The 13,907-nt window shown below is 35.9% G+C and overlaps 2 protein-coding genes across 6 annotated transcripts in view; one reads left to right on the forward strand and one right to left on the reverse strand.

The window, feature by feature from the left end:
• Positions 1-10,289, forward strand: part of LOC107722141 (CAS1 domain-containing protein 1-like) — a 36,431-nt gene extending 26,142 nt beyond the window's left edge. Inside the window, exons 2-18 of the mRNA XM_016530374.1 lie at positions 1,745-1,841; positions 1,935-2,055; positions 3,816-3,854; positions 3,968-4,030; positions 4,125-4,169; positions 4,254-4,377; positions 4,457-4,659; positions 4,745-5,158; positions 5,235-5,324; positions 5,417-5,536; positions 7,257-7,413; positions 7,543-7,622; positions 7,705-7,806; positions 7,911-8,051; positions 8,122-8,199; positions 8,500-8,592; positions 9,452-10,289. Coding sequence (XP_016385860.1) covers positions 1,745-1,841; positions 1,935-2,055; positions 3,816-3,854; positions 3,968-4,030; positions 4,125-4,169; positions 4,254-4,377; positions 4,457-4,659; positions 4,745-5,158; positions 5,235-5,324; positions 5,417-5,536; positions 7,257-7,413; positions 7,543-7,622; positions 7,705-7,806; positions 7,911-8,051; positions 8,122-8,199; positions 8,500-8,592; positions 9,452-9,703 — 2,219 coding nt within the window. The 3' untranslated portion in view covers positions 9,704-10,289. The remainder of the gene's footprint in view (positions 1-1,744; positions 1,842-1,934; positions 2,056-3,815; positions 3,855-3,967; positions 4,031-4,124; positions 4,170-4,253; positions 4,378-4,456; positions 4,660-4,744; positions 5,159-5,234; positions 5,325-5,416; positions 5,537-7,256; positions 7,414-7,542; positions 7,623-7,704; positions 7,807-7,910; positions 8,052-8,121; positions 8,200-8,499; positions 8,593-9,451) is intronic.
• A 1,044-nt stretch (positions 10,290-11,333) lies between these two features.
• LOC107722147 (epsilon-sarcoglycan-like) overlaps positions 11,334-13,907 on the reverse strand; it is a 15,419-nt gene continuing 12,845 nt past the window's right edge. For 3 of the 5 annotated variants that reach the window (XM_016530390.1, XM_016530387.1, XM_016530391.1), the window contains 5 exons: positions 13,227-13,253; positions 12,649-12,837; positions 12,197-12,240; positions 11,891-11,928; positions 11,334-11,799 (listed from right to left, as the gene is read on the reverse strand). In XM_016530390.1, the coding sequence (XP_016385876.1) occupies positions 11,752-11,799; positions 11,891-11,928; positions 12,197-12,240; positions 12,649-12,837; positions 13,227-13,253 (346 nt within the window). In that variant the 3' untranslated portion in view covers positions 11,334-11,751. The remainder of the gene's footprint in view (positions 11,800-11,890; positions 11,929-12,196; positions 12,241-12,648; positions 12,838-13,226; positions 13,254-13,907) is intronic. The other 2 variants (XM_016530388.1, XM_016530389.1) reach the window with 2 other exon arrangements.

The following is a 13,907-nucleotide window of genomic DNA, read 5'->3' on the forward strand; positions in this document are numbered from 1 at the left end:
CCTATGACAGCACCAATAATCGAAATAATATACATTCAAACATAGGCTATTGATAAACTAACATGTTAATTATAAAAATATTTAAAACAGCTATTTCATATATATATTCGGATACAACAGTCATACATCGCTATTAGGACCGCAAGTCCTGTGACAAGTTTGCTGCATCAGAGCACGAAAGTTATCGGTCTAAAAGGTCTGCAGTCATGGTGAAAATCAAAAGTAGATTTATTTTAAAGACCAACAGTTTAACACTAAATATTGGACATAAACGAGCATGTTAAATATAAAAGTATTTAAAACGGGTAAGTTCATATATTTAGAGTAAAGTTAAATTGAACGGATACATCAGTAATACAGCTCTCAGGACCCTGCGCCCCATGACGAGCCCGACGCTCCGCCACAAAAACAAGAATGAAATGCATTCTAACATAACTGTGGCATTAAACTCAGTTAGTGAGGGCTCGGTTAAAATATTGCACATATATAGGCCGTTCAGATTACTTGTAAACTCGTCGTTATCTCTGACTATCATCAATATACGATACTATCGTCTATTGGCACAACCCTAATATATTTATTAATAGTAATAATATAATAATAACCACTATCACATATCTTGTTTACAATATTTCTTATTTAAATTCAAGTGAGCATTATAAGTGTTTGTCTTTATATCTTTCAAAGACATTGGTGCACAAATTGCTCATGTTTTGTTAATTGTAAAAAACTTCCGGTGGGAAAACATTAATCGTTTTATCCTTTACATGTACTTTGTAGACGGTCCCTATCTGGCCTAAGTGCTAGCGCACTGCTGCTAGAGACTTTTATGCGTTGCAACATATCGAGGATGATTAAAACAAATAAACTGCGATGTGTGTTCAGTTCTACGTTCTAATGCTTTTCAGATGAGCCATTTTTTATACAGTTATACTCATCCACTAAGAAAAGTGGTTAACTAGATTTTGTAATCCAGCCAAATGCATGTAGTATATTTAAGGTTTATTACAGGTAACATTCATCTAGTCCTGCTTGTGTTGCCTGAAATTGAAGCATAATATTGTTATTGGTCATATCTTAATGTTTAGGCATGTTCAGGTGATATTGTTGTCCTTAATACTATCAGGATTGCGCAATGAATATATCATCTCCTTTTATAATCAGTGATGAGCGCATCTAAAAATGAATATTTTTTTATTGTTTACACCATGTACTTACTATGTTGAAAATTATTTGAAATGTGTAGATATGGTCTAAATATGTAATGTAAGCAAACATTCTATTCTCCTTACCATGCTGGCATAGAAGCTGTATGAGAGGCACATGGAGGATCAAAATATTGAAACTGAAAAGCCTTTATACACTATTTTTAAATCTTTGTTTATGTTGTACACTTTTCAGATGGACATATTTGGCCGTTGTGGTTTTGCTGTTTTCACATGATCCTTCTAATGCTGATTTGATGCTCATTCATATAATCAGAGATGAAAACAGTTGTGCTGTTTAATATTATGGAAACTGTGATGATTTTTTTCAGAATTTTTGGTGAATAAAAAGGAACGTTTATTTGGGATATAAATTTTATTTAACTATGTAAAAGTCTTTACTGCTTTACTGCACCCTTGCTGAATAACAGAATAACAATTACTTTTTTTTACAAAAATTAAATCTTACTAACCCCTAACTTAATTATATTATTCTTGAATTTGGTTTATTCACTATAATTATGCATTGTTTTTTTCAGGCAGTGACACATGTGACTGGCTTTTATCCAGTGGACGTATTTTAGGGGACAATGTATGGCAGCCCTATGGCTGCATGCTACACAAGTACAAAAGCACGTGAGTCATAACTTGTGATTGTTAATGTACCTCAGTGATGCATGTGGGATAGAAATGTGGGCTGGAATTTACAGTCCTTTTATTGTCTTTCAGTGAAGCAAAGTTTTGCCTCAGAGAGAAGAGAATAGCATTTGTAGGAGACTCTAGAATACGTCAGCTCTTCTATTCTTTCATCAAAATGATGAACCCTGAGGTGAAAGAAGTTGGGAACAAGGTTTGTTGTTGCTGTTCATTTCAGTAAGCCTTCTTTTGGTTAACTGATATAATGTATTTCAGACCAGAGGGAGTATTTACTTCAAAGTCGTATTTTGTTCAATGTAGGATGGCCCCCAAGCAATTGCAACTTTAATAAATGTGCCATTCAAAGGATGCAGTTAAATTAAAAAGGAAAGGGTGTAATTGTTCCTGGTTACCAAAATGTTACCGCTGGTATTTAAAAATATGCCCCTGAACAAAAGCAGTTGTTTATAGACACTAACCTGGTCACAGGAATTTTTGTGTGTGGCAGACCTTTATAATTTTTTATGACTTTTATAAAACATGATTCATTCATTATGTGAGTGAAAGTGTATATGTAAATTATTTAAGGCCACTATGAAATAAAAACAGAGTTCTTATTTTTTATGGAATAATCATCGTTTTAATTTTAAAAAATTCCTTCACTCTCCCCATTTCTACAATCTGATAAATTCCAGATGAACAAAGTCAAGTCCCATGCTAGATGTTTTCCCTCTTTTGATAGCTGTTTCACTTGTATGTTCATCAAATAGTGAAGGAAAGGTGGTCACTATTTCTGCTTTATCATGCCAACTTTAATTCTTCAATGCTCAAATGGGTCCACACTGATTTTCATAGACCGAAATTGCATGTCACCCTCCACAGATATGATTTCAACATGGCAATTTAAAATGCTCTTTACTATCACCATGTCTCTCAAACACACACACAGTCACAAACATCATATGTTACCCTGGAGCACAAAACCAGTCATAAGTAGCATTGGTATATTTGTAGCAATAGCCAAAAATACATTGTATGATTCAAAATGATAAATTTCTCTTTTATGTCAAAATTTATTAGGATATTAAGTAAAGATCATGTTCCATGAAGATATTTTGTAAATTTCCTACCGTAAATATATCAAAACTTAATTTTTGGTTAGTAATATGCATTGCTAAGAACTTAATTTGGACAACTTTAAAGGCAATTTTCTCAATATCTTGATTTATTTTTGCACCCTCAAATTCCAGATTTTCAAATAGTTGTATTTTGGCCAAATATTGTCCTATCCTAATAAACCATACATCAATGGAAAGCTTATTTATTCAGCTTTCAGATTATGTGTAAATCTCTATTTCAGAAAATGTACCCTTATGACTTTTTTTGTGGTCCAGGATCACATATTGTACCTCTTGAGCTGTGATTTCTCTACACTGTGCTGTTGAATGTTATTTTACAAAAATACTATTAATTTTCTCTGTAAAATGTTTTAAAGTTGGCATGAAATAGAAATTGCAGTTGTCTTTTCTTCCCTGTTGTGACACATATCCGGGTGAAATGGCTTCTCTGAGAAAGTAATGTAGGGTGGGACTTGACTTTGATCATTGTTGTTTGCTATTGCTGCAATCGCATGTGAGTGAGAGTTTGCTGAAAGGGAGACTTTATTGTCCTGTCCTCGTGCCAGTGAACTCGTCATCTGAGAAGAGATGAGATGTCGTTGCAAGTGGGAAGGGACGTTTTTTTGATTAAAGTTTATGAGGCACTTGAATTAAAAATAAATACAAATAAATAAATAATGCACATGGATAAATCATTTATAATAAACACTGCAATATTCCAGAATTGTCCATTTTCATTTCATGATGACTTTAAGTCAAAATTAATAAGAACAATACATTTTTATAAAGATATCATTTATTGTGTGTAAAGTTAATTATATATATATTTTCTTGTTCTTCTCAATTGTTCCACCAGCATGAAAACATCCCTTTTGTAGATGGTGATTCCACTGTCGTAAGTATTTTTAATGAGTTGTGTCCTGTACAGCAGTTTCCTTTTATTAGAGCTTTGATCCTTCACAGTTATTAATTGTTATATAACAAACTCAGAATATGTTTACCTTTTAGGACTTCCTGTGGTATGCTGAAGTGAACAATTCCTTGAAGGAGCAGTTGATGTTATGGACAGAGGTAAAGACAATCAAATTGCACTGGATAGAAAGCAGGCAAGTTATTAAATCATAGGCTTAAGAATCTGGTCTCATCTCTCATCTCATGATTTTAGGGATCTGCTTCCAAACCACATGCCATCATCATCGGTGCTGCTACGGTGAGTTCCTGTTTGCAGTCATAATGCATTCAGGTGCTGTTTTTGAAAATCCTTCTAATGACAGATGTTTGTGGTTTCCAACAGTGGTCCATTAAGTTGCACAACGGCAAGAGTGAGGCACTCTTTCAGTACAAAGCGAACCTCACGGCTATATCAGACACACTGGAAAAACTAGCAGAGCACAGTGAAGTCTATTGGGTTCTGCAAGGTTAGTTTTGAAATTCAGATCCTCTGGAATGATGGCTTCACATTTTTGTCTCATGTTTTTGCCTTGTCTGTTTATATAGATCCTGTTTATGAAGACGTGCTAAGTGACAGTCGAAAGATGATCACAAATGAGCAGATAAATCTGTACAACGAGGCAGCTGTTAGCACTCTGAATACCAGCAAAAAGAAGGTCAAGTTCTTAGAGGCCTCTCGACAAGCTGCTATGGAGACCATTTCCCAGTCGGTGGATGGCTTGCACCTTCCTGAGAGCACAAGAGATGTTGTAAGCCTCTGGTTGAGACTAGTTTTGCAATTAATAACTATTTTATTCTTTTTACTTTTTTGACTAATATTTACCCACTTCTCAGGGTGCCATGGTTCTGATGAACTCCATGTGCAACAAGATCCTGAAGCCCATTGACGGCTCTTGCTGTCAGAGCGTTCCTCCCCTAAGCGTCCTTCAGAAGATAGCTGTTGGTCTCTTTCTGCTGTCCATCATCATCTTCCTCATCCTGGGCTATAGTAGACATCGTAAGAGCAGACACGTTCCTGATGTGGAGAGCGGAGAGGAGAAGAAACCCCCCGTTGTTGTGGGTCAACTGAACCCAAAGGGACCTTTACTGGCCATCTGCAAAATGAGCCTTATCATGTTGTACTTCTACCTGTGTGACAGGGCAGACATTTTTATGAAGGAACAGAAATTCTATACACATTCTACCTTTTTCATCCCTCTCATCTACATCTTCGTTCTGGGCATCTTCTACAGTGAGAACAGCAAAGAGGTAGCACAGGCTCATGGGAAATGCTGTTTAAATGTTCATATTGATATTCTTCTACAATTTTTATTTCTCTTTCCAGACGAAACTCCTGAACAGAGAGCAAACGGATGAATGGAAGGGCTGGATGCAGCTGGTTATCCTTATTTACCACTTTTCTGGAGCTAGCACTGTATGGTTATTAATAGCTTGGATTTAATAGCATTGGATTACTTTGCTTTACTCTGGTATTACAAGTGACTGCACTCTCCTTTGTTTTCTCAGTTTATACCTGTGTACATGCATGTCCGTGTCCTGGTAGCTGCGTATCTCTTCCAAACAGGATATGGACACTTCTCGTTCTTCTGGCTGAAGGGAGACTTTGGACTTTACAGAGTGTGTCAGGTACTTGTTGCCAGACTCTGCTTATCTTGTGTCCCCATATTCATGTAGCAGTGACTGACATATGGTCTTCTTCTAAAATGATTAGGCAAAGTCCTCTATAAAAAAAATATTATTTTTTGACCAATGTAAACGTGTTTCTATTTCATTTGACGTTTCAAAAGAATTTTATACTTAATTTAATGATTTCAAAAGAGATTACTACTTTTATTCACAGGGTGTCCGTGGGTCCTTAAAAAGTCTTAAAATGTCTTAAATAACGTTTTCCTAATATAAGGCCTTAAAAAGTCTTAAAATATCTTAAATTCAGATTCGATGGGTCTTAAATATTTTTGCCTGACCAGACAAATAGCCTGATTAAAACATAAGTGACAAAAAATTACCAGCAAAGTATGGAAGAATGATTCTTCTAATTTTATTAGCCTACATTCAATGTAAACAGCAACTGATAATGGATAGTATATTTCTGGTATCAAGGTCATGCTGAGGCTCACTCTATTTGTCTCTTTGTGAGAGACTTCAGAACAAAGGAGCGTAACAGCACACATAAACTCAGAAGAAACACACTGAGGTAAAAATTCAAAATGTTTCGTTTATTCATAACATGATATAGTTAAGTAACACCATGACAAGTGAGCTATTTTGCTCAATATTCTCACGACGCAAAAAAACATTCAAAACACCTACAAGAGTGCACGCGCATTACGTGAAGTATTGTGCGTGTGCGTGTGCGCATTTACAGTGCCTTCTTTTATGGCATGATTCAGTCTATTAAAATACATTCAGAATGATCACAAATTCAAGACATGGGGGCAGAAAATGTGTATATTTATACCAAAAAGTCTTAAATTTAACTTGTTCATGTCTGTAGAAACCCTGTATTCAGCATATGTACATAAATAAAATAACTAAATGCTGTTAAATAAATAGCATAATTGAATGCTGGTTTTTAACTTTGTTCATCAAAGAACCTTGAAAAAATGTATCATGGTTTCCACAAAAATATTAGGCAACACAGCTGTTTTCAGCATTAATGATAAAAATAAATGTTTCTTGAGTAGCAAATCAGCATGTTAAAATGATTTCTGAAGGATCACAGAAATAAATTACATTTTAAAATACATTAATATAGAAAACAGTTGTTTTAAATAAGTAAATAATACATTTGATATTATTTCACAATATTACTGTTTATTTGATTTATTTAATACATAATGCAGCTTTGCTAAGCATAAGAGACTTCTTACAAAAATATTTAAAAAATTCTATAGACCCCAATCTTCTGAACAGTAGAGTATATTAATATTATATTTATTAAAGCCAAAATTACAATATGACATGATTTATTAATATTATACAGTATTATGAATAATATTAGTTATGATTAAATATTAAGTTTGTTTTAACATTTTTACATTTATTCAAAAATACTATTCTATAAAAAAATACGATATGTAACTATAATAATACAGTAACTTATAAGACTTATTTTTTTATTAACTGTGAACTGTCATTTATTGTTTTTAATTTTCACCTTCCATATGGATTATTGCTAGGTCATAGTTCAATGTGGAAAATTGTTGTTACAAAGTAAATATGACCAAATTGCTTATCAATGTAAATATTAATAATGGCAACATTTAGAGGGAAATGCTTTATAAAAAAATAATGCATAACTGCACAGCATGATATAAATAATGCATCCTCTCTGTCTGTCTTTTAGGTTGTCTTCAGGCTTAACTTCCTTGTGGTGGTGCTGTGTCTGGTTATGGACAGGCCTTATCAGTTTTATTACTTTGTGCCTCTTGTCACCTTTTGGTTTGCAGTTATTTATGCTACAATGGCATTGTGGCCACAGATTCTTCAGAAGCAAGCCAATGGTAATTGAAGTTATACAACAGTATTTGCTGTTATTCATTTAATAGACATCAAACAATCCTAAAATCATTTTTAAACTTATAAAATAAATCAAGCCTTGAAACATAGTTGTCCCTTTTAATTATGTACAGGTAGTGCATTCTGGAATCTGGCACTATTGTTGAAACTTCTGGGTTTGCTTCTTTTCATCTGCTTCTTTGCGTACTCGCAGGTAAGTTTCTCTCTTACAATAGGACTGTTAAGACTCGTTTTGATATAAATATGTGCATTTAAATCTTTCGCATTTGTTGCAGGAACTATTTGAGGCTGTTTTTTCTTTGTGGCCCGTTTCAAAGCTCTTTGAGCTGCAAGGTAGCATCCATGAGTGGTGGTTCAGGTGGAAACTAGATCGATTTGTATGTAAAACATCCTTTCTTTTGAATTAATAAGAACTGTAAAACATTTGTCAGTTTCACATCTTGAAGTAGGCCTAACAGATTTCTGCTCTTTTGAATGCTAGGCCGTGATCAATGGGATGCTCTTTGCCTTCATATACCTGATGCTGCAGAAATGTCAGCTGCTGTCTGAAGGCAAAGGAGAGCCTCTCTTCTCCAACAAGATTTCCAACTGTCTGCTCTTCGTCTCTGTGGTGTCTTTTATGGTAAGCCTTTTTCTATTTCTCTCTGAAAATAGTAATCTGACTTCTTTACAATTGATTCTTTTGTTCCCAGACGTACTCCATTTGGGCCAGTGGGTGCAAAAACAAGTCTGAGTGTAATGAGATGCATCCATACATTTCAGTCGTCCAGGCAAGTACCCATTCTTCTATGTGCTCTTTATAATAATGTTCTCTTGCACACTTGAAACTATGGATGATTTAACCAAAACATGAAAAAAGTAAAAAAAAAAATATATATATATATATTTTGACTATTCATAACCACACTAACCTTTATCACAGTTGATTCAGACAGTCAGATGGCTTTTGTGGGAACAGAAAGAACATTTGTAACCTAAAATAATGGATCCCTTTCAAAGGGCTTTTTGTTTCGTTCTGTTGTGCCTATGAGGCTGCTGACTTTTCATCACTGTGCTTTTTCTGCCCACAGATTCTGGCTTTCATTTTGATCCGGAATATTCCTGGTTATGCTCGCTCTTTGTACAGCTCGTTCTTTGCATGGTTTGGAAAGATCTCCTTAGAGGTGAGACAGTACAAGCTTTACTGCAAACAAACAAATTTATTTGGGATATTTTTAGTGTACTGTCAATTAGGATTGACATTTACAACTCATCCCTCTTTGATTAAGATTAGGGGTATGATTCTCGCTTCGGTGTGAGAGGTCCCGGGTTCATATCCCGGACGAGCCCCCAATTTCACGTTATGCCCCGTCTAGGGTAAAGGGATAGCATGAAAGAGAGTGAGAGATGGTTCTTTTTGAAAAGCGAATGAGCAATGTTTTTATGAGCATAATAGTTTTACAATACAATTGATGGAATTTAGCTTGCCCTAGATCATAAAATAAAATAAAATATACAATTACTTCCCTACCTCCCATCCAAAAACAATCAATCAAAGGTTCCAATAAAAAATGTCGTCTGTTTCCCTACCTCCCCAAAATATTATGTACAATTATTTACAATGTAGCGCCAACAGGTCCAAGCAGGGGCAATCCACAATCAGTCAATAAATGTGCGGTAGTTAGTATTACAAAGTTGGCTAAGCAAACTAACAATCAGTCTTGCACAGGCAAACACTCAAATGAACACACAAAGATACTCTCAGTTTTAGAAGTGACGAAGGAGGCTTTTATAGGCAGCTAAGAGTCAGCTGACCGGGCAGGACATGGCACCGATTAGACTGCATGAACCAATCAGGCTTCTTCCTGGACAGAGACACACAAACACCACCCAAAACAAAATAAAACACAGAAATAGAACAAAAGGGAGTCAACACTATAGTAATATACCTAGTCCACTGCAAATACATGTTTAAAAATGCTGGAAATAAACTATTCCACTGTTTTGCAACCATTCTAACATGCTTCCTGTTTTCTCCACCAGCTCTTCATATGCCAGTATCATATTTGGCTGGCAGCGGACACCAAGGGCATCCTGGTCCTCATTCCTGGAAACCCCACTTTAAACATTATCGTCAGCACATTCATCTTTGTCTGTGTAGCTCATGAGATTTCCCAGATCACCAATGACTTGGCCCAGGTGGCCATTCCTAAAGAGAGCAGGCCTCTACTGAAGAGACTGCTAGGAGCAGGAGTCTTTCTAGTGCTGGTACTGATACTGTCCCAAAATGAATAATCCAGGGCAATCAGAGACAGTAGCACACCTCGTCCGCTGAGGATCCTAATGGAGCTGTCTGTATAAAATAAAGGAACTTGACCAGCCTAGAACATTTTTTCCTAGGAGTTGATCCAGGGAATTCTTACGGCATGGGTCTGTATACAAAACTCAAGCTGGAACTGAAGCCAAGGACCTTGGAGCAGAAGCGATTCAGATGATCAAACAAGGATTCTTAAAGCTGGATGTTTGCAGTAGACAAATACATACTGTGTGCAGATAACAAGTACACCTGTGCTCTGTCCTCTCTCATAGCTCTGAGATGTGTTTTATATTTAATAATTTATGTTTATATTTTACACAGGGGTATGTGTTTGCGTGTCCTCATTGTCTCCCAGTTCTCAGTTTTTGTACACAACGCCCATGACTGCAAAATGTGAAGGAGTAATACATTCCTGCCTCTCACCTTGTAAATCTGACAGAACTACATCGACTTGTGCACCAAATGTTTCCATAAAAACCATAATTTACATTCATATCACACCAGCAGCTTTATCCTTTAGGTGAACAACCTCTTGTGAAAATGAAACCATTGGATTATCGAAAGGTAAACATCCATTTATGTGCCGTCATAAAGAACTCAAACAATTGCTGTGTTTGCACTACTAATGGAATCCATAAGCATGCGCTGCTTCCATCAGAATGTTTTCCAGAAGTCGATTGTTTGCTCAGTTAATTTTGGGTGGATGCTGGAGGAACCGCTTTTGATGTGAAAGGTAAAATTGAACTATCAAGACAAAAGACATGCGCTTTGATCATAACACAATGCCTTCTTTACCCTCTTTCGATTGCACTGAGCGGGGCGTCCTCCCTGCAGACTTGGAGTCGTTTGAGCCAGTTATCGTTCGTTTTTTTTTTTTTTTACCACATGGGTTTACTCAGTTCATAAGAATACAGCTTAATGTTAGATCCAGCTTTGTCTATGATCAGTGACCTCATTATTTATTGTTTAATGTATGTCTTCATATCCTCTCAAACTGCTTGAAATGCAGCAACTGAAGCCTGATGTTCATGTTCAACTTGATGTATTTTTTTTGTAATATATTACATGTAAAAAGAGTTCAATTTAATGATCAGTTTACTGATAATGCTGTAAATAGATCCTTCTTTATGTGCCATTGAGAGACAAAGGTGTATTGTTTCAATAGTGGTACTCCATTATAGTTGCTGACATTTTGGCTGAAAAGTTGCATTTACTATGAAACTATCACATTTTTAAATCTACTTTTCATAGCAGTTCAATATATGTGAATTTAAAAGCAACTGCAAGGTATATTCATACTTTTTTCCCCATCAGTGAAAATTCTTTTTTTCCTAAGCAAAGCAAAATTTGTACACTATGCCATCAACTGTTTTTTTTTTTCCAAACACATTGTCTGTTTATAAATCAAATTATTTGTATAGTTTGCTATAAGTTTTATTTAAAGGGGTCATATGATGCTATTTTAAAGATCATTATTTGGTGTAACAGAATATGTTAAACCCCAAAGGCCTCAGAGGAATTTTTGTGTGTACAGTATGTTGAAATGTGAATATTCATTTAATTTTGAAATGCCTTCATCATATTGTACAGTCAATATTGACGATAAACTCCTTCTCAAAAATGTGCATTTTTTATTCATCTTCATTTCTGTTTAAATGTCTTCCACTCACATCCCCAGAACAAACATACACCAGTGTTGTTATTTAGTGGCAAGTGTATTAATTTATTTATCAAAACACATTTGCTCATACAAGAGAAACAGACAATATCCACTTGTTCAGATCCCAGTAAATGTGCCTCCATTAGTGGCTCATACTAAAAAATTTGACAACATATTTAATGTGGATAGTATTTTAAAGTATTCTTTTAGTGTGCCCATCTCAACATTAGTTCTGACACTGAATAATGTTTGGATATTGCACTTTTAGACATGTGCGTGAGAACACAAAGGCATTGAGCTTGAAGCTACAGCAACACATGCACATTTGGCAAGATTAAACAGGTACAAAAGCGAAGCCACATGAGATCACAGGTTTAGCGCTTCGGCCACCTTTCTCTCAGGAATACCATTTACCTACAATGAGAGGAACACTTTAGAAACGTGAAATAGCTCATCTTGTTCTTTTTTAAAACACATTATCGCACATGCAAAGAATAATACTTGCCTCTAGCCTCCGAAAAGTCGTCATACAATAATTATCTCCTTTGTTAGCATGAATGAATGAACAGCATGTTAGACCGGGAGAGATTTCTCAGCCGTCTGATGGCAGTTCATTATGTGTACACTGGGGTTCACCAGAGAGCAATGAAAGAGGCTAAAGCACCAAGACTGCAATTAACATCTCCTCTGTAAGGATAATGACCACTGCCCTCAGTTTTTGATGGATAATTTAGGGAAATGTTCAAATCTATTTGCTGTTCGTATCAATGGGATGAAAAGCGTAGACATCAGTTTTCAATGCTTCACTTACCAGAGGACTGCTGCTGTGGTATTTGGATCTGATTTTGAAGATTTCTGTAAATAAAGACAAAGGCAAAGATTTGGCCAAGATGCTCATCACTAGCACGCTTTTAGGTTTAAAAGTACTAAAACATTTATGCATCGATAAGTAACCAAGATGGTTAAATTCTTTATGATTTCAATTCCAACTCCTCTACCTTTTTCTTCTTATCACATCATTTTAGGTCAGTCGTACTGATGATAATACACATATGTTGTGATGTTTGATCTGCTTTAATCTCTCCAAGTCATCAGTGATTTAATACCAGGGCACTGGGAGATTCAAGCTTGTTTTTAAAGAACACTAGATTATAGTAACCTACTTTCTCAACTCGTCTTAAACCAGATCCACCATTTCCAAACAAATTACACCTTACTTTTTCACCCAGAAACTCTTGATTAAAGCAGAAGTAACAGACTCACGTCTGCGTCTGCATGAGCGGCATGCTGGTGGTCTCGTAATTGTCGGGATGGATGGGCGGCACCACCTCTCCGCTCACAGGATGGAAGACGGGCAGTGTCGAGAGAGGCCACGAAATCTCCCGGTTCTTAGACATGTTGCGAAGCTCCTTAGTAGACTTCTGAATGGAGCTGTGGTGAACCAGCTGAATACTGGGAATGGAAGGAGCAGCTAAATGACTATTTAAAGCAAATACATGCACAAAAAGTATAATATAGAATATCTGAAGTTCTAGGCATAACATTGGGTTATTTGTCTATTTTGCAGGGCTATTTGATGAATATTTGTCTTTTGACACACTACCTCATACAATTATAATAATCATATATCTCTGTCACTGAAGCAGCTGCCCATTGATGACACCATGGAGACACAGAGGCGATTGTATGCATGAGATGGAAATGAACATGTCACCATGATGAAGGATTTAAGATAACAAGACATAGGGAAGAAAAAAACAAGGGAAACCTATCCAAAGAAAGGAAAAAAGATTTGAAAAGGAGAAAGAAAAAGTCAAGACCACAGGAGAGGGAACACTTACTCTGGTGTTTGCATGTTTCTTTTTTGCCTAGAAACAAAACAAAATGACTGAATTAAATTCTAATATTAATAGTTAAAGACAACCACACAAAAGCCAATGGAGAGCGAGTCAGGAGGGGAATGGAGGGCTGTGAATGGATCAAATGAAGTCTGGTGATCTCCTTCAGGCTGCGGCGGTAGCTCTGATGGTGGGTGACATCATCAGGAAACAAACTGGGATTGGCTGATAATGAAGAGGAAACATCTGCCGGAATGGCTCTAAATACAACAGATGGAACCTTTGGACTGAGTGCGTTTCAGTTAATGATTAAATGGTGAAAAAAAAACTGATGCTTGATGAAGATGGTAAGCTGCTTTTTGGCAGGGATGTGACCCCGTCTTTCAGACTTCGACATATTCTAGAAAAGCCCTCAAGATCTTCACTTAACTGCTTAAAAGATGCTGTACTGGCACTGCATGGTTTATTATGATCAAAAAGTCATCTATCATTTAAATGTCAATCATTAAGCAATGCCCATTAATTACAATTATTAAAGGGGTCATATGATGCTGCTAAAAAGAACATTATGTTGTGTATTTGGTGTAATGAAATGTGTTTATGCGGTTTAAGGTTAAAAAACACATTATTTTCCACATACTGTACATTATTGTTTCTCCTCTATGCCCCGCCTTTCTGAAACGC

The sequence above is a fragment of the Sinocyclocheilus rhinocerous genome, unplaced genomic scaffold (assembly GCF_001515625.1).
Source record: "Sinocyclocheilus rhinocerous isolate Xijiao unplaced genomic scaffold, SAMN03320098_v1.1 scaffold781, whole genome shotgun sequence".
NCBI lineage: Eukaryota > Metazoa > Chordata > Actinopteri > Cypriniformes > Cyprinidae > Sinocyclocheilus > Sinocyclocheilus rhinocerous.